This window comes from Vombatus ursinus, unplaced genomic scaffold, assembly GCF_900497805.2.
Source record: "Vombatus ursinus unplaced genomic scaffold, bare-nosed wombat genome assembly UNPS02014793.1, whole genome shotgun sequence".
NCBI classification, from domain to species: Eukaryota; Metazoa; Chordata; class Mammalia; order Diprotodontia; family Vombatidae; genus Vombatus; species Vombatus ursinus.
The window spans coordinates 8,543,895-8,569,500 of NW_020954571.1; the positions used below are offsets into that span (position 1 = coordinate 8,543,895).

The following is a 25,606-nucleotide window of genomic DNA, read 5'->3' on the forward strand; positions in this document are numbered from 1 at the left end:
GGGGGGGCAAAAGGTTATGGGATGGTGTGGATTAGAGTATGTAGAGTTAGAAGTCCACCTAGTCCAGGGATTATTAATCTTAATTGTATCATGGATTCCCTTTGGCAATTTGGTGAAGCCTATGGACTCTGAGGCAGCAAGGTGGCTCAGTAGACACAGTACCAGATCTGGAGTTAGAGAGAAACATCTTCCTGGGTTCAAATCTGGCCTCCGACACTTACTAGCTGTGCGACCCTGGGCAAGTCACTTAACCCCGTTAGCCTCAGTTCCTCATCTGTAAAATGAGCTGGAGAAGGAAATGGCAAAGCACTCCAGTATCTCTGCCAAGAAAACCCCAAATGGGGTCACGAAGAGTCAGACACAACTAAAAAACAACTCAACAACAACAATGGAACTCCTTCTCAAAATGTTTTAAAATGAAGTAAAATTACAAAGGAAACAAATTATATTTAAATATAGTTATTGAAATTAAAAACAAACAGAGAAATAAAAGCCAACGACTTTCATGGCTCCTAAGCTAAGAACCCCTGGCTAGTCTGACTCTCTAATTTTACAGATGAGGAAACTACAGGCCAAAGCGGATCCCCTTCCTCCCTGATCACCTGGGATCCCTTCCCCACTCACCTCTGCATTCCTGAGAGCATTAAGCCTCAGCTCTACTCCATACAAGGGCTATAGTATTGTAGGTTTCTGACACAGAGAGGATGTTAGGGATAATCTGTCTTGTCCAGTTTTCTCATTTTGTAGATGAGAAAACCAAGGCCCAGGAAGAGCAGGCAGCTTGATGAAGCCAAGGTTCAGAAAGATCTTTGCCTATTAATGAAATAAGTCATCACATAGATGTTTTATTATTATTATTTTTATTTATTATTATTATTATTTTATTAACACAAATTAACACATAGATCATTTTTTAATTTTGGCAAAACAGCATTGTATACAACAGGGCATCTAGGTGGCATGGTGGATAGAGTGCCAGGCCTGGAGTCAGGAAGACATATCTTCCTGAGGTCAAATCTGGCCTCAGACATTTTAAAGCTAGTTGTGTGACCTGGGCAAATCACTTAACCCTGTTTGCCTCAGTTTCTTATCTGTAAAATGAGCTGGCAAAGGAAATGGCAAACCACTCCAGTATCTTTACCAAGAAAACCCCAAATAGGGTCATAAAGAGTCGGATGGGACTGAAAAATGATTCAGCAACAAAATTGTATACAGCTCACTAGCCCATGTTTGTGAGCTCCTCCTTAGCTCATTAAATCATTACTGCTTGTTAGAGAAAGGATATGAATGTCACAGGCATATGTTAATTGTATATATTCTGCTCTTCCTAGTAGGGTCTGACCGTCAGACCCTACAGGCCTTAACTTTAACTAATAATGTTAATAATCATTGACATTTATGAGGTCCTTTAAGATTTGCTGATCACTTTCCAAGTCCATCTCATTTAAACCCCCAAACAACCTTGGTCAAAAATACTACAAGTATTTTTGTTTGGCTGTTTCTTGGCCAGACATGTATAATTCCATTGGTAACGGGAAGTTCTAGGTGAGGAACTTCCTTTACCAACACAGCTCCACCATCTTCTCTGCAATTTGAGTCTTGGAAAGTTGCCTAGGGCATTGATAGGTTGTGTACTGTGACCCCCATTTTACAGCTGGGGAAACTGAAGTTAAGTGACTTGTTCAAGGTCATACCGCCAGTGTCTCTTCACTCCTGTTGCCCAATCTGGTCATTTCCAGCTTCACAACATGTCTCACACCTGATTCCTTCTCTTTACTCACATAGTACTCAGTCCAGCCCAGGTCGTCATCACCTCATACCTGGACTATTGCAACAACCTTCTAACTGGCCGCCCTGCTGTGGTTATCCCCAACTCTAATCCATCCTCCCCATAAGCCACCAAAGGGATTTTTCTAAAGTATAGGTCTGACCATGTTACTCTCTCCTTCACTCCCTCTACCACTCAAGAACCCCAGTGGCTCCCTAGTATCTTTTGGTTCAAATATAACATTTTCTGGTTGACATTTAAAACTTTCCATAACCCGGTTCCTTTCCACATTTCCAGTCTTCCTAACTCCGCTCCACAAACTCTGGCCCAGCAACACTGGCATGTTTGTCATTATCTCCATTCGCATTGGCTCTCCCCCACGTCGAGTATACTATCCCGCCTCACTTCTAACTCTTAGTTTTCTGGCCTTCTCTGGAAACTGAATCCTATGTTCAGCAGGAACCCTTTCCCAGTCACCCCAGCTGCCAGTTCTTTCCCTTCTGAGATTCCTTTTCATCTATTCTGCATGGATCTGTTCATGCCTATTTACATATATTTTGTCCCACCCCACCCACATCAGAATGTGAGCTCCTCAAGGACAAAGACTGTTTTTGCTTTTTTCTGTATGAGAAATACTTAGTACGTTGTCTGGCGCACAGCAAGTGTTTAATGAATGCTTATTGACTTGACTCCGAGGACAACACTCAGACAGTTCTGGGTTCAGATACTACCTCTGACACTTACTATCTGTGTGAGCAGGGACAAATCACTTAATTTTTATGAGCCTCGATTTCCTCATCTGCAAAATGGGCAGGTAGCATCTCCACAGAATTCTTGTGAGGGTGAAAAAAGAGCGAATGTAGGGAGCTTTGTAAATTTTAAGGCAAAACATACCTGATGTTACTCTTCATAACAAAGGCCTCGTTAACAGCCATGCCAATAACCAGGTGTAGACATTAACCCAAGTGAGTTGGTTTTCAGCCAACAGCCTGTCTCCTTGCCCACCATCCCCCAGCTATCCATTTGCAAAGGCAGCTGGCCAACTTTTCTAAGCTTTTCCCGACTCCCTCAGCCTGAACTCTTGCCCTTTTCCTATGCGGCCCTCACCACTGGCATCTTCAGAGGAGGCCAGTCTCCAAGACACAGCCACAAAACACAATGAGGAATCAGGCTGCCTCTCTCCACTTCCTCCTCCCTTTCTTCCACATGGTTCTGTGTGTCCCCTTAATGCTAAGCACAGTGCTGAATAACCTCCTTCACTAAGGTTAAATCAGCAGGGGAACAGAAAGAATTGTGGTCTTATTGCCTTTGGACAAACTAGAGAAACATTAAAAAAAATTTTCAAGCCCAAGTACATTTCTACTTCCCTTTCTCAAGTAAGCTATTATCTTCCAAATGACCGACACCAGTCTGAAAATGTGGAGAGCTCCCCTTGAACTCCCCAGCAGGTTGAGGTTTTATTATGATTTCTTCGTCCTCATTCAGAATTGAGGTCTGAGACTGTACTTACGGTTCTGTCAAGTGGGTTGTAGCCTTCTCTGGCCAGAAGAATAGAAAACAAAAACTAGGCTTCCTAAGTCTATTCAATGCCACTGTTGGTCGTAGAATCACAGACCTAGGTCTGGAAAGAAAACTCAGAGACCAGCTAGTGCAAATCCTCTTCCTCACTTTACAGAGGAGGAAACTGAGGCCCAATGGAGCAAAAGGACTCACCCAAGGTCATACAGTATGAGTTAGAGACAGGGGCAAAGGCATTTGAAGAAATGCCATGGAAAGAAGAAGTTTTCTCTTTGCTAGGAATAATTATAACCATCAAAGTACCATGGGATCATAGACAGCCAGTTACCATAGAAGTCATCTGGTCTGTCCCCATCCTTCCATTTCACAGATGAGGAAGGTGAGGTCCAGAAGAGTTGAGTGAATTGCCCAAGGTCATAGAGGTAAAGTGGTAGGGTGGGTATCATTCATAACAATAACAATGGCTCACTTATTTCAGAGCTATAAGATTATTTTCTTGTTCAGATCTGTGATTTCATTGGCTGGGCAAACTCCAGGGATGGAAGCTCCCTCCTTTTATACTGATCAGGCAACTTACTCTTAGAGGGTTATCTGGTATACTGACAAGTTAAGTGACTTGCCCTCAGCCATGTAAACATTACGGTTTACAAACTACTACATCTATTATTTATTATACTATACATGGAATAGTGGAAGGAACCCCAGAAGGAGAGTCAAGGGACCTTTATTCAGATTTTTAGCCCTGCCATTAATTTACTATGGAAGTTTAGGCAAGTCCTTTCCCCTATCTAGGCCTCAGTTTCTCTATCTGTAACATGGGCATAATAATGTTTGTCCTAGAGAGGAGAAGGGACCTGCCCAACATCACACAGTGCATTAGTGACAAAGCCTCTTTCCTTCCTGCGTATGTTGTGAGACTTCAATGAATTAATAAATAGGAAAGCATTTTGAAAAGTCCAGAGGGTCGTACAAGTATCCTGAGACTCCAGGCTCTGATTCCTGAAGTAATCTGGCCAAAGGCTTAGTATGGCCCTTTCTCAGTTATAACCACAGATCAATACTTTGCCTCTCTGCCTGTCCCTTGAACCTAACTTCACATTTATAATAAAAGGCAATGTGGTGAAGAGGAAAGAGCCTTGAGGCTGGAGTCACAGAACCTGGGTTCAAATCTCCCCTCTGGAGCTTACAACCTATGACTTTAGGCAAGTCACTTAACCTTTCCAGGCCTCAGTTCCCTCATCTGTAAAATGAGGAGGTTGGGCTAGATGACCTCAGAGACCCCTTCTAATGCTAGATCTATAATTCTGAACAGTAGTCTGGGGATTTTCCTGCTTTCTCATAGGGCCTTTAGTAAAAGGGCTTGATACCATCAGGGATGCACCAGGGACATACATTAATATGTTGATTTTCCTGATAGAATGTAAGCTCCTTGAAGGCCGAGACTTTTGCTTTTGCCCAGTATCTCCAGTGCCTAGGAAGGTGGTGAAGAGTAGGTACTTAATAAATGCTTATTGGTTAATTAATTGGGATAGAGTAGGACAGCAAAGTTTAGGAAGGGTGAGGAAAGCCATTGGCTCTTGTGCAATTGAACATTTGTTAAGCACCTTCTGTATTAAGTCCTTATTCTGGGTACTTGGATCTAAAGATGGAAAAAAATAAAAGGGAACAGTACCAGCCTTCAGTAAGCTTACAGTCTAATGTTGTTGCTGTTGTTGTTGTTCAGTCGGGTCCATTTCTTCATGACCCCATTTGGGGTTTTCTTGGCAAAGATGTCTGAATGATTTGCCGTTTCCTTTGCCTTTTCTTACAGTCTAATAGAGGGATACAACATGTGTACAAATAAATATGATGCAAGGTAGCCTGATAAAGCACCAAATTCAGGGTTAAAAGATGGAAGTTTCTAATTCTACTCCTACTTATTTACCTGTGTGACCTTGGGCAAATCACTGAACCTCTCTGGGCCTCGATTTCCCCATCTACAAATGAAGAGTCCTAGATCTCAGGCTAAGCCTAAAAGAGAGGCACTCTAAGAGAACATGAGGAGGGATCATGGGATCTTTGCTTTTGAGCTGGGAGGTGGCCAGGTCCTTCAGGTGAGGAAACTGAAGTTCAGAGAGATTGAGATCCTCCAGGCAGAGGCGACGTTCTAGCCCAGGTCCTCTGACTCCACATGCCGTTTGCCCTTTCCACCAGGCGCCCTGCCTAAGAGATCGTGTTATGGGCTTCCTGCCTGTTCTGAATTGGTATCCTTCCTTCCCTTCCCACCCCGGTGCTACAGCTCCTGTCAGAGAGCCAGAGCAACATGGCCCACCTGGTGAGCTCCGTCAGTGACGTCCTGGACACTCTGCAGAAAGATCGAGGGGCTGCACGGCCTCGAATCAAGGCTGACCTGCAAAAGGTCCCTTCCAGGGGGGCCAGGCCAAGGGGCTGTTCAAATGGTGAGTAAGCTTATTCTTTCCTGTGCCTATCAGGCCTCGTCTCCCCAATCTGCATTCCACGTTAGACTAGGAGCAAATTGAGGGCAGAGACTGTCTTTTTGCTTTTCTTTGAATGCCCAGTGTTTAGCACAGTGGTAAGCACTTTATAAATGTTTACTATGGACAGCTAGGTGGTGTGATGGATAAAGCACCTGGAGTTAGAAAGATTCATCTTCCTGAGTTCAAATCTGACCTCAGACTCTTGCTAGCTGTATGACCCTGGACAAGTCACTTAACCTTGTTTGCCTCAGTTTCCTCATTTATAAAATGAGCTGGAGAAGGAAATGACAAACCACTCCAGTATTTTTGCTGAAAAAAACTCCAAATGGGGTCATGAAGAGTTGGACACAACTGAAAAACGACTGAAAATGTTTACTGACTGACTGTCCCAGAGGACACACCAGCTCTCATTCCCCAGATGTAACAGCAGCTGCATAGCACTATAACAAGGACAAAGGGCTGAGAACTGCTTTCCAGGGGAACTAATCTTCCCTGCCCCTGAAAACCATTCACTCTTTGAGCCTCAGTTCCATGCACCAGATTACTCAATCTTGTCTTCTTGGTTCTTCACACACACACACACACACACACACACACACACACACACACACACACCTCTGCCCCAATCCCCAAGACAGAAAGACTGCCACACTGACAGAAGGAGGCACAGCCCCAGACAAGGTTTAGTTGCTTTCTAGAGAATGCAATGGACCAGACAGGAAGCCATGTCATACAACTTCCTAACTTGCCCAGTTATTTTTCTCCCCATCCTAATGCTTCTGGCTCCATCTCTTCTTCCAGGCTCTCGCCCAAGAGATTGTCTGGACATCTATGCCAGCGGCCAGCAGGAAGACGGGATCTATTCTGTTTTCCCCACTCATTACCCCTCAGGCTTCCAGGTCTACTGCGACATGAGCACTGATGGAGGGGGATGGACGGTGAGTCCCCCTGCCCCAGACATAAACACTGTCTAGTTCCCTGTGGTCCGTGACGTGTCTGAGATATGACTAAGGAAAGCTTGCAGATAAATTCACGACAAGCCAGCCTACAGCCTTCTACGACCAGCCCATTCTCCCTAAGGTAATAAAAACAAGGATCACCCTTGTGTCAGAGACAAGAATCCATGTCCTTCCTTATTCCTCTGGCACAACAAATTACTTGCCTTGAGTGGGCGGCTATTATTTTTAGTGAGATGAGTCTGTACTTGTCTGTTTTCCAAATGCTGAATAGAGGAAAGGGGGATGATAGAAAGAATATTGAAGTGTCGATCAGCAGTAAATAAACCTTTATTAAGTGCCTATTACGTGCCAGGTACTGTGCTGAGGGCTGGGGATACAAAGGCAAAAGATAGTCCCTGCTCCCAAAGAGCTTACAGTCTAATGGGAGAGACAACATGTAAACACCTATATACAAACAAGCTAAATTCAGGAAAAATTGGAGAAAATCAATAGAGGGAAAATACTAGAATTAAAGAGCAACCAGGAAAGACTTCTTGTAAAAGATGGGGTTATATTTATTTACTTTTAACAGGGTTAAGTGACTTGCACAGCTAGTAAGTGTCTAAGGCCAAATTTGAACTCAGGATGATGAATCTTCCTGATTCCAGACCAGGCACTCTATTTACTGTGCCACCTAACTGCCCCTGAAAGGCAGGATTTTAGATGGGACTTGAAGGAAGGTAGGAAGCTAGGAGGAAGAGACGAGAAGGGGGAGCATTCCTGGCATAGGGGCAGCCACAGAAAATGCCTTGAGTCAGGAAATGGAGTGTCATGTTCAGAGAATAAATAGCAAAGAAGCCAGTGTTACATCGTGGATCTCAGAGTACCTGGGTGCTCTGCACCATCTGGGAGCTTCCGCAACATTGACTAGCTCGGTGACTCTTGGGAGCCCTAACACCACTTGTGTTTTTGCTTTGGTTTCTTTTCCTTGTTCCTGTACCTTGTTTTACCTTTTAATGGAAAAGACCCCTGGGGTAATAAAGAACTCAATTCCAAAAAAAAAAGGTAGAAGGGAAGGGAAGACTATAAAGGTGGAGGGGAAGGTTATGAAAGGCTGTGGATTTTAAACAGAGGATTTTATATTTAATCCTGGAGGGGATCCATGTGGTGTGTGTGTGTGTGTGTGTGTGTGTGTGTGTATGTGTGTGTGTGTGTGTGTGTGTGTGTGAGAGAGAGAGAGAGAGAGAGAGAGAGATTGAGAGAGAGAAAGATTGAGAGACAGAGAAAGAAAGAGAGAGAGATTGAGAGAGGGAGAGAGAGAGATTGTCAGACCCTGTGCTTTAGGAAGATCACTTTGACAACCAAGTAGAAGATGTATTGGAGTAGGGAAAGCTTTGTAATTTTTAAAAATAAATTTACAATATTTAAATTATTTTAATTTATAATTTAAAATAGCTTTACTATAATTTCTCTCAGCTATGCAAATGTACTTTAAATAACATAATTATTAGCAAATATCCTTTTACTTTGAAGTAAAAATTATCATCTTACTCTCTCCAGTGCATGCAAATGCACCATGTCCATTGATACAGCTTTCCCCTTCCAGCTAGGATACTCAGTAAGCCATGGAAAGGGGCATATGATGGCAGCAACCAGCTTAAACATCAGTTGGATAAGACTTTAAGATTCATTGGAAGATTATGGTTGGGAAACCATGTCTTAGAATCTTAGTGGACAGTAACCATCTTGTAAAGGGCCAATCTCCAAAGCTAATTGGTTCCTGAACCTCAGCGAGATCCCCATGACTTCGAGGTAAAGAATAGGGAGGAATATGAGTTGGCCAAAGTTGGGGATCACAGCAGCAATGGGAAAATGAATAGCTCAAACCAGGCTTTCTCTAGCCTTCCAAGTTCTGGTAAAATATGGGTCCAAATTTGGGTCAACTAATTAGGCCCATTTGCCTGGTCATGCTGTGAGTGCAGGGGCAGTCTTTGATTTCTAGGAAAGATGTCTATGATGGATGCACAGAGCCACCAACCACAACACATCTTTCCTCTAAGAGGAAGTTGATGTTGACTATTTTTAAAGTATTGATTTCTAAGCCAAGAGACATCTAGGGAGAAATTTGGCTTCAAATAAAATAAGTGACCAAAAAGAAGAAAGAAGGGGGTTTTGCCAGGGGAATAAGAGAGTGATAGGGGGAGGGATGGTGAAGAGTCAGTGAAAGCTGAAAGGAAGAGATCATTCCTGTGCCATCAGTGGAAAAGAAAGGGGGCGGGTAGGGAGAAGTAGAGTTTGATAGAGGGCAGGTCATTAGAGCTAGTGATACAGAATATTAGACTTCTCAGAAGAGTTAAAAGACAAACACGTCACCAATCACGTCTTCAGGCTCCAAAGGAGAGCTTCTGAATGCACTCGGTACGCGTCTGGAAGTTGAAAGCTCTTTTGTTCTCTGGGTCCGCAGAGGGAACTGAGTTATGGTGTATCTCTGCCTTCAGAGATTCCTAGGAGTGAGGCATAGAAGAAAAAGCTGCTGTTGTAGCCCAGAAATCGGAGTTAAGGGTTAGGACAGTCTTAATAAAAGACTGAGACACCAGCAGAAGAGATGGATCTTCCCCTCTCTATCAGACTTGGGACTGATCTCGGGGGAAGTCATTCAGGATTTGGGCTGGGAGGCGGTTAGTTTCAACTGAGTTAGTATCAGGAAGGTTACAAGAGAAGTCAATAAGGAACTCTGATATGACACCAATCTTCCACTCAGGGGCTGGGATCTGAAGCTTTGGCATGATAAAGAAAAAAACCCTCAGAAAAAGCAGTTATCATGTGAATAGCACTAGCCACAGCAAATAAACATTAATATCCATTCTGGCTTCCATCAAAACCAATCTCTCTCAAGGTACCTACAGGCATCTGTTAAGATCAGTGCCCTGCCAAAGCAAATCGCTTAGAAACTCAATTGTTGTTTGGGAAGGAGACGGAAGCCCCTCCTGCCATCAGTTACCATCCATTCTCATTATGACTCATGTCTAAACTGCCTGTCCTCCAATTTCACCTCCTGATTGTCCTCCCAGGCAGACCAGCCAACCTAGAGGGGTACTTTCCCCAGAGAGACAGATTGGAACATCTTACCATAACCTCACCCCAAAGTGAAAGCAGAGAAAGAGGGGGCCAGATGAAGTACCAGGTCAGGCCAGGGTTGAGGAGCAGGATTCATGGCATTTCTCATAGTAGGATTCAGCAACTGGAAAAGTGTCCTGAATGTATCAGACAAGACCTGTGCATCAGGAGAGATCTAAAAGCCCAATGCAATGACCTTTTGGGGTTTTTTTCTTATCTTTTTAAAATTCACCCTGAATAATCTCTACCATAGGGTGAGATCCAGGCAAGTGATGGCACTAGCTGGAAGGAATTGCCCCATTTCTGGTCTAGGTAGAATCATAGAATCACAAAATTTCAGAATTGGAGGCAGATATCAGAGACTGTCTATTCAACCTAACACCAAACAGGAAACCCTACTCCAGTACCCGAACATGCTGTCATTCAGCTTCTACTTGAAGACCTTCTGTGACAGGTAACTCATTCCTCGCAGGCAGTTCTAATTAGGACATTACCCCCCAATATTGATCTTTAATCTGTTTGCCTCTAATTTTTATCCACTGAGGAGCAAGCAAAACCAATAAAACCCCATTTCCCCATTATAGCTTCTTCAACCCTACATTTCCTGATCTGAAAAATAAAAGGATTGCATTAAATGATATCTAAGGTCTTTTCCAACTATAAAGCCTATGATTTTATCCTGCAAACTCTTAAATACGTGGAGACAGTGATCAGAGTTGGTGGTTCAGAAGAAAGAGAAGTGGATTAGGAGTCTGAGAATCTGTGTTCAAATTTTGCCTTTACTACTTACTAGTTGTGTGACCTTGGGCAGATCACTTCACAAGAGACTTATCTGTAAAATGAGGGGGTTGCATTAGATGACCCCTAGGGTCCCTTTCAGTACTTAATATATAATCCTATGATCATTTCCCCTCCAACTTTTCCCTTTCCTCTTCTCCCAGTTCCTCAAACTGATCCTTTTTTATTCAACCTTTTTTTTGGGGGGGGGGGGCAAGACAATCAGGGTTAAGTGACCTGCCCAGGGTCACACAACTAGTAAGTATCAAGTGTCTGAGGCCAGATTTGAACTTAGGTCCTCCTGACTCCTGGGCTGGTGCTCTATCCACTACACCACCTCCCTGCCCCAAACTGATCCTTGTAGGCCAGTTTCCAGTCCTCTCAACCTCCTAGCCCCTTTCCTTTGCACATACTCCAGCTTGATCAATGTCCTTTCCTCAAATGTGATAGCAGGGCATGTAGCACAAGGAGAAATTCACAGGATGTAGAAGTGGGAGGGAGAACACATGGTCTAGTCCCTTTATTTTACAGACCTAGAAAAATTCAGTGACTTGGCCAAGGTCCCAGGAGTAGTAAGGAGCCATCCAGATTCAAGTAAAGGCCTTCTAACTCCCCATCCAGTACACCTTCCCCTATACCACATGGTGTCCCACAGAAGATGGTAATCCAGATCAAGGTAAGACAGAGACCAGTCAAGCATTGAGAGAAGGAAAGGACCTCTTCATCACACTCTCCCCTTCTCCCCAAATCCATTATCTCCTGAGGTTCTATAAGAGGACTTGATTGAGAATCCTACCAGTGATAAAGCATTAGAACCACCATTTCAAAGAAGAAACAAAAAATGTTGCTCCCTCAAGGAGCTTATAGTCTAGATGAGGAGATGAAAGCATAAAACATCTGCTAAATGAGTGATCCACACAGTAAATGCTTTAGGACAAGAGTTCTTAACCTTTTTATGTCATAGATCTCTCTCTCAGCCTGGAAAAGCCTAGAGATCCTTCTCAGAATAATAGTTTGAAATGCATGAAATAAAATATATAGGATTACCTAAGACATCAATTATTGAAATTGTTGCTGTTCAGTTGTTTCAGTCATATCCGACTCTTCATGATCCCATTTGGGATTTTCTGGGCAAAGATATTGGAGTGGTTTGCCATTTCCTTCTCTAGCTCATTTTACAGATGAGGAAACTGAGGCAAACAGGGTAAACTGACTTGCCCAGGGTCACAGAGCTAGTAAGGATCTGAGGCAGGATTGCAACTCAGGTCTTCTTGACTCCAGGTCCCACACTATCTGCTTCATCACCTAGTGCTCCCAAGGCAATTAAGTGACTTGCCCAAGGTCACATGGAAGGTAAGAATCAAAGGTGGGATTTGAACCCAGGTCCTCTGAGTCAAAGGGAGGGATTTTTTTCCACTATACCTAAGTCCCAGGGCAGGAAGAGAAGAAAAGTCACAGAAGGGCAACCTGGAGTCTAAGAAAGACAGGGGACTGTGGAAGGGGCAGTTACATAAAATCCCCATGTTTTATTCTGCCTCGGAGTTTTTTTTAGCATCAGACCTTGGAGCCATCTCCTTCTCCTCCATCTTAAATCCACCTGGGGTCAAAAAGCCAGGGTGGTCCAGTCCATTTCTCATGCCCTTGGAATGGTTTTCCTTCTTGTCCTCCAGGAGGAGCCTTCATTTCCGTGAGGGAATCCTCCTAAAGGCTTCAAAATTGTCTCCAAATTGAGAAACCTGAGAACAACGTGGTCATCACATGGGGTCATGGCCAGTTCTGCACATATCACAGCAGGATCTTGCCACCAGAATCAATCCATCTGTAGACCTGCTCCTCTTGTAAACACATCACTGCAACTTCCTCCATCAGAGAAGTGCAGAGGAGCAGGAAAAAAAAAGTCCACCTTGTCAACGAGCTGCAAGTTCTCTGAGGCATTTAATGCCACATCAGGCCAGCTGGTTCAGAATTGCTTCTAATTGGCTCTCCTGCAAGCAATTTTTTTTCTCCTCCTTCTTCCCCCTCTTCTACCTGCAGCTCTCAAAGAAGGAGGAAAAATTCTTTCCTCTTTGAACACATCAAAGAAACTGCTTCCAAGCTGATCCCTGACTGCCGCGGGATCTGTCTCTGTGAGAGATAAGAAGCAGACTGGGCTGGACACTGAGATTGGATTTGTCCCCCACAGGGGTTGCAGCCCCCTTCCCAGAAGCCCAGCTCTGTCTGCCAGACTGCTAGGAAGTAGGAAGGAGATTGCCCAATTAGGTGGTTGAAGCTGCCTCACCCCTAGCCCAGAAGAGAGACAGATTTTCCCCTTGAGTTGCAAGGTTGTGGTAGGAGGAGAATGCTGGACCCAAACCTCTTCATTTGCAGGGTCGGGAAATTGGATTTGAATGCAGCGCTGCTGGGGACAGCTCAGTGTTAGATCTGTGACTATAACATCATGAGATTGTTTATTATAACAAATAATAAACATTATAATTGATAATAAATAGCAACAACAGCTGAGCTGAAATGATCAGCCAATGACTATTGTCCTTTGAGGTGGTCCCTAAGGGAGAGCTTATACCAGTGAGATTGCCATTATTCTAACAAGGTACTATAATGGAAAGGGCTCTGCATTGGCAGTCAAAGGACCAAGTTCTACCACCCAATTTCTTGTCTAACCTACAGGCAAGTCTCCCTGGGCCTCTGAGACTAAAGCAGGGGTGGGGAAGTCAAGTCCAACCTATTCATTTCATAGATGAAGATATTAAGCTTCTCTTCCAGTGCCAGAACTCCAATCCTAACCATCTTCCATGAAAGAGAGACTACAGCCCGTGGTTTGAAATCTTTTCCTTCATGAAAATCCTATGTCCTTTGAGGATGGCCCCAATATTTTAGAACCAGTTAAAAGCTAGGGTGGGCAATCATTGGAAAATGCAGTTGGGATCTAAAATGAAGGGGGAGAGTAGAATCCTGAGACTGGTCTTCTTGGATTACTTGCAAAGTGGGACTGAAGGTAAGTCCCAAAGAATAATTACACAAAGGTGTAAAGAATACTGGATTTGGATGTGGGGGACCCACGTTCAAATCCTGCCTCAGTTCCCACCTATGTGATTTTGGATAAGTCATTTAATTTTTCTGGTCCTCAGTTTCCTCATTTGTTTCAAAATGAGGTCAGACTAGTTCATCTATAAGGTCCCTTCCAGTTTTAAATAATACAAGCAAATAGTGAACATTTATATATGACTTCAAGGTGTAAAGCACCTTACAAATATGATCTCATTTTATCCTCACAACAACCCTGGGGGTTAAGTGCTATTATTACTGTATTATTTAAAATAGGGATATATTATTAAAATATAGGGATGGGGACAAGACCTGTGAATTTACTGGTGTAAGGATATTTATATCAGTGTAGGTCTATTTCTTCTCTGCCACTTAAATTCTTAGAGAGTTACCCAGAGCACAGAGAGATTAAGAGACTTGCCCAGGATCACACAACCAGATTGTGTCTGATTGCGTCTCGAACCCATGTCTTCCTGGCTCTGAGGCTAGCTCTTTATCCACTACGTGCACCAGGCTGCATCTCTAACTTTAGGATCCTACAAAATACCATGAGGGAGGGAAGGAGGAAATAAGCACTTATTAAAGGCCTACTATCTGCCAGAAACCATGTTAAGCACTTTAAAATGACCTCATTTGATCCATGAACGATGGAATCATTGCTGTGGCCAGCGGCCAGCCTCCCTCAGGGACCCCTTTGGAGGATGACACCCATTGGATCTACTCATCTTTATCCAGTTGTTCAAAAGCCAATGAGACATAGCCCCTACTAACCCTCTCTTCACAGAGGATGAAGCTGTCAGAGGGTATACATCTAGTTCTGAGATTCTCCAAGTACAATCTGCAGGTTAGCATCCTATAAGAGTATCGATTTAAACAGGACCATTTCTAGGCTTTTGTTCTTGCCATTAGAATGATTAACAAAAACCAAGCATTGGCTCACCCAAAGCAACATCCATGAAGTCTGGAAAGGGGAGGTTTGGGATTTCCCTCCCCTCTTCCCTCCTCTCCCCCTGCACTATCCCTGTATCAAGTAAACACTACTCTTAACCAATTACCCAATCACACACTATCTTGATATTATGAGCAACATGGCAGGCAAAATACCTAGAGACCTGAGGTTGCCTTAAAGGCCAAGTATCCAGATCCAGGAGGTGATAGTTTAGGTACCTTCTACTTTGGTCAGACCACATCTGGGGTATTTCATTCTGGGCCCTAAATTTTAGGAAGGACATTGATAAGAAACCGCCTTGATGAGGATGACTAGGATGCGGATGGTTGTGGGGGTCAATCATGCTATACAAGGATCAGCTCAAGGAACTGGCAAGGCTTAGCCTGAGAAGAAAGGACGTGGAGCTGGGGTAGAGGGGTGGGAACATGATTACTGTCTTTCAAGTATTTTAAGGGCTGTCGTGAGGAAGAGGGATAGACTTGTTCTGCCTGGCCTCAGAAGGCAGAACAAGGACTAATGGTTACAGAGGGACAGATTTAATTCAGAGTAAGAAAAAAGTCCCAACAGTAAGAAGTGTCTAAATCAGGGGTGGGAACCTGTGACCTTAAGGCCACATGTGACCTTCTAGGTCCTTAAGTGTGGCCTTTTTAAAAATTCAGTCAAAAGGTCCCATTTAAGGACCTAGAGCCCAGAGGTTCCCCACCCGTGGTCTAAATATAGATTGCGTTTTCTCGAGGGATAGTGGGTTCCCCATCGTTAAAGGTTTGCAGAGGGAAGCTCATAACCATTTGTTAGGTACTAGGTACAGGGAATACTTATTCAGGCATGTGTTAGCTGGACGGCCTCTGAGGTCCTTTCCAATTCTGAGATTTTGTGATGAGACCACCAAGGTCCAAAGAGCTGGATGGAACATGGGGGTCTTTAGCGCCACCTTGGATTTCAATAGTCCCTAGGGCTCTCTCCAAAGAAGCGTCTGTAAAAGGTGTGCAAAAGGTGGGAAATGTAAAAAGAATCCATCCTCACCTTCCTTCCCCAAAGTAAAACACCTAGACAAGAGGACAGCAGGCCTAGGAGAAGAGCAGTCAGGGTTTAGGGGGAGCCCCCACCCCCAGCTGACTCAGGAGAACAGCAGTACCCCAGGAAACTCAATCCATGTCTCTTCCACCATGGCAAACAATTGCCAGTTTCTGACAGAGCCCTTTTCATGCCCACTGGCTCAGCATCCAGAAGCTCAAGGTTGACTGTCAGAGGACTGGAGTCAAAACTCAGCATCTTGTGTGTTTTCCCAACCCACCTGGGGCTGTGTCTGACAAACACACAAAACAATTAGATGATCTGGCCCTGGGTTTGTATGTGGTTGTTGTTTTTTTTTTCCTCCCCTGCCTCAAGTTAAGCTTTTTTTCCTTCCTGTGAAACCACCAGCCACCATATGCAGGGCCATTTGGATCAGAGCTAATCCCTTGGCAAACACATTCCTCTTCCAGGCTGTGCAGGGAAAGAGATGGGACCAAAGTCTGCCTGCTTTTGCTTTGCTTTTGAAATCTCTAACCAAGAAAAAAAATTCTGACTTCCTGCACGTGGCTCTAGCCCAAAAGGAACATCGGGAGACAGAGCCCAGCTTTTCTGTGCATCAATTACTTTACAGTTGGAACAGAAAGGGAGAAACTCCAGGAACTGGGCAAATTAATATTTTAGTTTTAAATAAACAAATAACTATTTTTTATTTGTGTTTTTTTTTTAACCTAAGAGGGAAATTCATATTTTATGAGCAGGGAAAGGAGAAGAAGGGAGAGAAGAGGCCACATTAATCCCCTGGTCCAGCTCTTTTCCTTCTTTTCCTCCCTGCCAAGGCTTGGGCCTCTATTCTTTTGGCTGACCTACTGGTGTCACTGTAGTACTGAAAACTCCACCCATCCTCTCTGCCTTTTATTCCTGGTCCCAAGAGTCTTGCTGCTGGCCATCTCCATTCACAGGCACCTGGCAAGAAAGGGTGTGATCTTCATTGGCAGGGAGGCAGCCCACTTGCCTTTCAATTGGCCCACTGGTCCTCACCACAAAGGGACTGCCAGGGGAACCGAAAGAGAAAGCATCAGGAGTGTGGAGAGGGTCCCTATGGTATTGTCAAGGGACAATGCCCTCTCCTCTGATCTCTGGAGGGATGCAAAAATCCTTCAAAAGTCCTCCTATCCATCCTTACCCAGGAAACCTTAGTGGTCTCCTTTAGCACTCAAAGATCCCTCCTTTCTCTGACACTTCCTATCTATTCCATAAGGGCAGCTAGTGTTGCAATCAACAGATAGAGTACTGGGCCTAGAGTCAGGAAGACTCATCTTCCCGAGTCCAAATCTGGCCTCAGACACTTATTAACTGTGTGACCCTGGGCAAATCACTGAACCCTGTTTGCCTCAGTTTCCTCATCTGTAACATAAGCTGGAGAAGCAAATACCAAATCACTCCAGTATCTTTGCCAAGAAAACCCCAAATGGGGCCACAAAGAGTTGGATGTGACTGAACTGAATCTGTTCCATGCATATGCTACTTACCTATTGTCCGGTCTCTGGCTGTCCCTATCCTTGTCTTATCTCTTCCAACTGGAATATAAGCTCCTTGAGGGCAGGGACCAGGTCTTATTCATTTCTACATTCCTCAGTAGAGCTGAGCACAGAGAAAGCACTCAAGAAGTATCTGTTGATTTAATTTGACCTGAACAAGGACAGTTGGGGGAAAGATAAGGAAAAAGGATCACAAAATGCTACAGCTGGAAAGGATCCCAAGGGGATCACATCTAGCTGAATCCCCTTATTCTACAAACAAGGAAATGGAGGCCCTTTGAGGTTAAGCGACTTACAGTCACGCAACTAGTTAACAGCAGAGTCAGGATTGGCCCAGCCCAGTCTCTTGACGCTAGACAGCACCCAACAATAAGGCTACCCTCTCCTCTTTAATCCCTCCAAAGACAAATTCCATATGTCCTTCAAAGCCCAGATCCAAAGCCACTTCCTTTAAGAAACCTTTCTACAGTGATCTTTCCTTTACTAGGAATTTCCTCAGCACATATGTGTAACCGGCTCCTGTATAAGGTAAAGAATTTATAGAAAGATGGGACCTCAAAGATCCTCCTGTTCAACCTCCTCATTTATGCTGCTTTGGAAACTCAAATTCAAACCAAGTCAAGGAGCAGTTAGTGAGCATGCACTGTGTGCCCAGGTGACATTGGGGGAAATGAAAAAGATGAAAACACAATCCCTTCCAAGGGGAAGATGATGAAGGTTGTGTACTTCCATTACACAACCAAAGAAAGGGATTCTAGTGCTTGGTAGTCTATGATGAAGTGCTAGGTTGTGTGGTACAACTAAACAATTATTATTAGCTCAACTGAGTAATTATTAAGCTTAATTAATCAGCAAGCATTAATGAAGTGGTTACTAAATGCCAAGCACTGGGCTAGGCGTGGAATAAAAGATAAAATCTGAAACAGTCTTTGCCTTCAAGGAGCTTATGTTCTGTACATAGAGAGAACGAGTACATATACATAAAATAAGAGAATATGTACATGTGTAAATATAAAGTAAGTATAGACCATCAATAAGCATTTATTAAAATGCTTACTACATGCCATGGACTATGCTAGGTACTGGTCATACAGATAAATTATAGAAGCATGTTGAAGTCCATCCATTTCCCATTTTGGACTACATGAAGCAAAATAATATTAGGGCAGTACTTAGTCTGAAGTCCTTGGTCTAATCTGAATGGGAAACTTTTATTAGTCTTTCTTTAACTAATAGTTCAAAACAATGTTCTGATCTGAAATCTTTTTACATCATTCTTATCCAGGCCCAACCAGTTTCTAAAAGGATAGGCCTATTCAGGCTAGGAAGGACTCCTTGCTAAGTGATCAGGGTCTATGAACTGATTAGGATCACACTAACAGAAGAAAATAGTATTTGATTAATTAAATTAATAGAAGTATCTCTTGAGTTCACCTTTGACCAGGCTGAAAGAAGAATAGTTTGAGGGAACAGTTAAAGAGGGATTGAATTGTTTTAAGAAAATGATTCTGAAAAATCACCCATAGCTAAGTGGCTATTGTTCTGTTTCATGAATCAAAACTGTTACCTGAACTTTTCTCTACTTTTGTTACTATTTTTTTTAATCTAATTGAGAAATTTTATCTTTTTACTTGGTAACACTATAAATTGTGAGCTAAAATGGCTTGTGTCAGAGAGATTTTCAAAGGCATGATAGATGCCTGTCCCTTTGGGTTTTGTCTCTAAGCAGAGATGCTTAGAATTACTTAATTAACAAATCCATCTCTGGCAGGCTTATGCCCAAAACAATGAGTACATAATTTTTCTGCTATACAGTTAATTAATTAATTTTTCTTCCATCAATGTATTCAAAACAAATAAAAGTTAAATTTTTTTGGAGGGGGGAAGGCTTCTGACTGAGGGGAGGGGATCAGGAAGGGCCTCATGGAGAAAGTAGCATTTGAACTAAGCCTTAAAGGAAACTACAGAGGTGGAGGTGAGAAGGAAGTGATTCTAGGCAGGGCATGATGGCCTGTACAAAGACAAGGAGGTGGGAGAGGGTATGTCATGAGTAAGGAATAATAAGCAAGTCAGTTTGACTGGACTTGTAGAATATGTTGCTGTTCAGTCATTTTCAGTCATGTCTGACTCTTTGTGACCCCATTTGGGGGTTTTCTTGGCAAAGATACGAAAGTGGTTTGCCATTTCCTTCTCCAGCTCATTTTACAGATGAGGAAACTGAGACAAAGAGTTAAGTGGCTTACCCAGGGTCACACAGCTAGTAAGTGTCTGAGGCCAGATTTGAACTCAGGAAAATGATTCCTGATTCCAGCCTAGCATTCTATCCACTGTACAACCTAGCTGGCCTGTAGAATGTATAAGGACAAGTGATGTATAATAAAACTGGAAAGGCAGGTTGGAAACAGGATGTGAAGGGTTTTAAATGCCAAACAAAGGACTTAGTATTTAATGCTAGAGGTTCACTATTAGAATTTCATGAAGGAAAGGCAGTAAGTAGGCTGGAGTAATAGTCAAGGAAAGCTGCATGCAAAGAGTGAAACAAGTGAGGCCTTAAAGGATGGATAGGGTTCAAACTGACAGAGAGGAAGATGAGGAAACAGCATGAACAAACACATGCCTTCCCTCTGCCACCCAGAGAGTAAGCTTTTTGAGGTCATCGCTGGCTGAGACTTTTCTTTCCACATCTCTCACAGTACCTAGAACACTACTAGGCATATAGTAGGTACCTTCAAAATGATACCTGTCTTACAGAATTTCCCTCTCTAGTATAAACAAAGAGGTGCCTGAGACGTAGAATGTTCTTCCCTGCTTAAAAATAGACTCAGAATGACCGATTTTGATAGACTTAGCTCTTCTCAGCAATGCAATGATCTAAGACAATTCCAAGGTACTCATGATGAAAAATGCGGTCCACATCCAGAGAAAGAACTATGGAGTCTGAATGCATATTGAAGCAAACTATTTTTCTCTCTTTTTTTTTCTTTCCTGTGGTTTTTCCCTTTTGTTCTGACTCTTTTTTCCACAACATGACTAATATGGAAATATGTTTAATATGATTATACATGTATAGCCTATATCAGATTGCTTGCCGTCTTGGGGAGGGGGGAAGGAGAAAAAAATTTGGAACTCAAAATCTTGTAAAAGTGAATGTTGAAAACTATCTTTGCATATAATTGGAAAAAATAAAACACTGTTAAGTGAAAAAAGAATAGAATCAGAGTTTGGAACTCAAAGTTACAAATATTGTTAAAAATAAATAATAATAATTTTTAAAAGATGGTAATTCCAATAGTACAGGAGAGAAGTGATGGAAGTAGAATCAGGATGGGGTTCCTGTGAATGGAGAGAAGGGGTAGGTTCAAAAGATAGTTGAGATATACTTAACAAGACTTGGAAATGATTAGATGTGGGGGTGAGTGAGAGTTTAGGAGCCCAGCTGACTTCATTTCCCATTAGCTGTATTTTGGATTCCACTCCACCATCATTACCACTTTAGCTTCCTTTTGTGCGTGGTCTTCCTCAATTAGATTGTAAGCTTCTTGAGGGCAGGGACTGTCTTTCCTTTCTTGCTTGTATTCCCAGTGCTTAGCATAGTGCCTGGCACATAATAGGCACTTAATAAATGTTTTTTTGTATTTCATCTTAAAAAATATAGTATCAGCCATTCTCTTTCAGTAGTACCTAGAGCTAGGGGGATGAACTAGGTGCCATATGGTCAAAGAATGATATAATTGTATGAGATTTTAGAACATAGAATGTCCATCAGAGCTGGAAGGGACCTCAGAGCATAAAATGTAAAATGTTAGAACATACAATACCAGAACACAGAACATAGAACATTAGAGCTAAAAGGGACTTTGTAAATTATTTAGTCCAAGGGTTTTTAACCTGGGGTTAAATGGATAAATTTCAGGCAATTCATAAAGTTAGATGGGAAAAAAATTACATCTTTTTTTTTAACTAACCCCTAATTATAATTTAGCATTTCCTTCAATTACGAATGCAGGCAACAAATATTACTCTGAGAAGGGGCCCTCAGGCTTTCCTAGACTGGCACAAAAAAAGGTAAAGAACCTCTGATCTAGTTCAATCCCCTCATTTTACAAATAGAAACTTGGACTTAGAGTCTCCTTTGGGTCCCTGTGTTTCTGCCAAAGATTAGGACTTTTAAAAATATGCACGTGCTTAGGGTTCAAATCTCTAACTATCAATACCTTTCCCACTTACATCTCAGATCTTTTCAAATCTTATCGGATTTCCTTCCATGCTGAACCAGCCCTTTCTGAGAATTTTTAAAATTCAATGTCTCATTGGATCTGAGGTACCAGAGCAAGAAAAAGATGTGTCATCTCCTTCCATTTTCCTCATGTAAAAGCTACCCAAACAATGGAATTTGACATTTCCCCAAAGAAATTAGCAGTCCAGTAGCAAGTGATTCTGGGAAGCTCCAGTCTGCAACGGAGAATATTATTTGAGGTTACAAAATCAGACCCGAATCAGCCCATTCAATAAGAAAAGTGGGAATTTCACATTAACTGGGGCCACTCTTTTCCCCTTACTAAGCCTCAGTTTCCTCATTTTTAAAACGAAGATGTTGGACTAGATTACTCTGAGGTCTCTTCCAGCTCTAAATCACTCAGATGCTACAATCTCTGACTAATTGGATGTACACGTATATAAACAGGGTCTCAGTGAGGAATGCTAACTAATATTTATTCCACTTCCAATAAGTAAATGGCAAAGTAACACAGAAAGGAAAACGTTGGCTAAGGGGAAAGACTTGGTGTGTGTGTGTGTGTGTGTGTGTGTGTGTGTGTGTGTGTGTGTGTATAACATGCAAGGAACGGAATTGTCAGTGAGTCTTATAAATACTCAAGGCAGCTCTGGCATGAACCACCATGGCATTTATTTCAAAGCAATTTAGCCACTGGGATTCCCAAGTCCCAAATCAAGGATGTTATTAAAAGGAAACCCTGCAAGCACCACAGGGGCTCGTTGGCACACCAGGCACACCTTGGCCACAGAGCTGGGCTTCCCTTTTCCTCTCTTCTCATCCTTCCCAGGGACAATCTCCATCCCCGGCTCCCACGGTGGCCACTGGAACCTTTGCCAAAGCATGACTGTAATTTGGCTGTTGGCATATTGTGTAATTAGATGTGGCCCTTTGGGAGTCAGGAGACATGAGAGGAGATTCCAACCTCTTGTTATTTGTCAAAGGAAAGGATGTATATATATTTTAACAGCGTAAGTTTTTTTTTTTTTTGTTAAGCTAGAAGGGGCCTTGAGGTCATTTTATCCATCTCCCTTATTTTACAGGTGAGGAAATTGAGGTTCAAAGAGGGTCTCCAGTGAATTAGTAGCAGAACTAGGACTAGAATTCAGTTCTCCAGATTTTTCTTAAATGAAACACCCTGAGTGGAGCCTCTCTGGGAAGTACATTGTACCTGGGCCTTAAAGGCCCTGACGATAAGACCAGAGGATGGCTCTAGAATCAGACCAAGAGCTCAAACAGATCTCAAATGCCATCAGGTCCAATCTGATCATTTTACAGATAAGGAAACTGGGAGGGAAGGAGATGGAGCGACTGATGTACCCAAAGTTGAACCCAAGCCCTCTGGCTCTAGCACCAGAGGTCTTTCCCACGGAACCCAGGACACAAAGATTCAACTGCGGTTTCTAGGTTAACCAGATAGGACAGATGCAACCAACGCAGAGCCTTTCGAGGAGAGTTTGCCGACAAACTCAGCTTCATTAGGGAAAGAAGTTTCAGAGAGTTGAGCTTGGCTTGAGCCCACACCAAGCCATGTCAGCCCAGGACCCACAACCCACAGGCTGAGGGCAACTCTCCTGGTCCTGTCATCTGGATATTGGGGGAAAGAGAGGGGCTTCATTTCTTCTCTGGGATTCCAGTCTTTAGTTCTCCCTCCTCATTGGTCTCTCCTTCACAGGTCTTCCAGCGTAGGGAGGATGGTTCTGTCAACTTTTTCCGAGGCTGGGAGGCCTACAGGGATGGCTTTGGCAAACTCACTGGAGAACACTGGTTAGGTATGTATCCCTTATGCACCTCCTGCATCATCATTAACCCATGTCATTTCACTCTCAGGGGTCCTGTACTTTCTGAAGCAGCAAAAATTCAATTGTTAGTTGACTAAATGAATGAATTCATGTATGAATGGATGAGAGTGATAAAAGTCCCTTACATGTATACAAGGCTTTATAATTTTCAAAGTGTTTTCATGAAAAGGATTTTAAATGGTACTTTCAGGTACATTATGGAGTAGGATGGGAAGGTATTGTTATCCCCAAATAAGAGATGAAGAAACTGAGGCCCAGAAAGGTCATCCAGTGAGTCTGCAGCAGAACCAGGACAAGAAGCCAGGATAGCTTCCAAAATCTCTCAGTTCTAAAGCTACCATCCAGTGATCTCCTAACTCCCAGACTAATGGTTTTCCCATGCTGTCACCCTATTGTATGTGTAGGTCTGAAACCTTCCTTTTGCTGAATAATAATATTACTAATAACTGACATTTATATAGCCCCTTTAAAGTTGGCACAACACTTTTCATCAAAAGTCATTTAAAGTCTGTTAGATGTAAAGGAGAGTACTCACAAACGCTAATATATGAAAGGAAAAAGGAGAGGGGGAGTGAAAGAATGGAAGGTCAAGAACTGTGCCCCCACAACAGGGGCTCCTGACATCTCTCTCCTGCCTTTAAGCTTTTGAGAGATGGTAGTGGTGGTAACCAGTAAGAAAGAGCCTCCTCATGGGAGGGGGCCCCTAGATTGTTGTCATACTCCTGTATCCATCCACAAATATTTGTTGTTCTTTAGTTGTTTAAGTCGTGTCTGACCCTTCATGACCCCATTTGGGCTTTTCTTGGCAAAGATACTAGAGTGGTTTGCCATTTCCTTCTCTAGCTCATTTTACAGATGAGGAAACCGAGGGAAAAAGGGTTCAGTGCCCAGGGTCACACAGCTAATAAGTGTCTGAGGCCAGATTTGAAGTCAGGACTTACTGACTCCAGGCCCAGTGGTCTAGCCACTGTGCCACCTAGCTGCCCCCAAAACATTTGTTAAGCCCCTACTAAGAGCCCAACAGGAGGTCCATAGGTATAAAACAATTCTGGCCTTCAAAAAGCTGATGGTCCATTTGGGGAGATAGGGGATGAATATCTGACAAGTTAAATAATAAAACAAAAATGATCACAAGGCCATACCTAATTAATTTCCAAATAGGTAGCAAAGACCATGAAAGACAGTAATGGATAGAGAGCCAGGTCTGGAATTGAGGAGGATCCAGGTTCACGTCCTCCCTCTGATGCATATTACCTATGTGACCTTGGGCAAGTTACTTAACAACCTTAGTTTCCTATAAAATGATGGGGCAGGATTAGAAGGCCTCTAGAGCTACAATTCTATGATCCTGTGTGACAGGCAGTGTGGTACAGTGGATAGTCAGGAAGACCTGGGTTCAAGTCCTGCCCCTGCCATGGACTGGCTGTCTGACCCCAGACAAGTCATTTACCTTTCAGTTCCCACCCTGAGGCAACCATCTGAGATTTTTAAGCTGTGGAACCATTGCTTATCTGCATTAGATCTGCAAAGTGTCTTTCTCTGAAGTTCAGTCCTCTAATGAAAGATGGGGTCAAAGTCACAACATAGACCATAAACCCAAACAAGTTCAGAAGAGGATAGGATCCATCCGTGTGGGCTGGAGTGGTGGTCTAAGAAGGCTTTCTGGATGAGGTGGGCTATGATCTGGGCCTCAAAGAAAGGGTAGTCATTGGAGAGGCCAAGAGAAGGACACTGCGCATTGTGGATCCCAGAAAACATATAACTCAGGGGTTCTTAACCTTTTTTATGTAATAGACCCCATGAGTAGGCTGGTGAAGCCTATAGAGGTCATCTCAGAACAATGCTTTAAAATACATAAAATAAAATATACAGAATTACAAAGGAAATGAATTATATTGGAGTACAATTATAAAAATGTTTTTAAAAACCCACATTTGTGCTATAGTAATATAGCTAAGAGTGGATGTAATAACTAAAGTAATTGGAAATAGTGATGTACATAAATGATATTTCAAGATATCTACAATAACTGTAATAGGATATGAAAATACCTCTGATTTCTATTGGTGACAATAGCACAGGCACTGCTGTTACTACTGTGGTTTGTTGCCTATGCTCATAACTAAACGAAATGCTAAATTTCAGATACAGGTAGTTAAAAATAAAAATAATTTCCCCCCCTGAGTTCATGAACCCCCTGAAACCTATGAATCTCAGGTTATGAACCCCTGGTATAAGCAAAGTCCTGCAGGCAGGAGAGGTGAAATTGTGGGGCAGAAGAACAAGGAATGAACAAGGAGACCTGGTTGACTTGGTGGGCAGGCTTCTACAAAGGAATGCAGGAGATAGAGAGGAGAGGAGAGGAGAGGAGAGGAGAGGGGAGGGGAGGG

The 25,606-nt window shown here is 42.9% G+C and overlaps 1 protein-coding gene across 1 annotated transcript in view; it reads left to right on the forward strand.

Annotated features, from left to right (window-relative positions):
• Positions 1–5,370: 5,370 nt before the first annotated feature.
• FIBCD1 (fibrinogen C domain containing 1) overlaps positions 5,371–25,606 on the forward strand; it is a 30,928-nt gene continuing 10,692 nt past the window's right edge. Inside the window, exons 1-4 of the mRNA XM_027869283.1 lie at positions 5,371–5,379; positions 5,565–5,724; positions 6,565–6,701; positions 23,090–23,186. Coding sequence (XP_027725084.1) covers positions 5,589–5,724; positions 6,565–6,701; positions 23,090–23,186 — 370 coding nt within the window. The 5' untranslated portion in view covers positions 5,371–5,379; positions 5,565–5,588. The remainder of the gene's footprint in view (positions 5,380–5,564; positions 5,725–6,564; positions 6,702–23,089; positions 23,187–25,606) is intronic.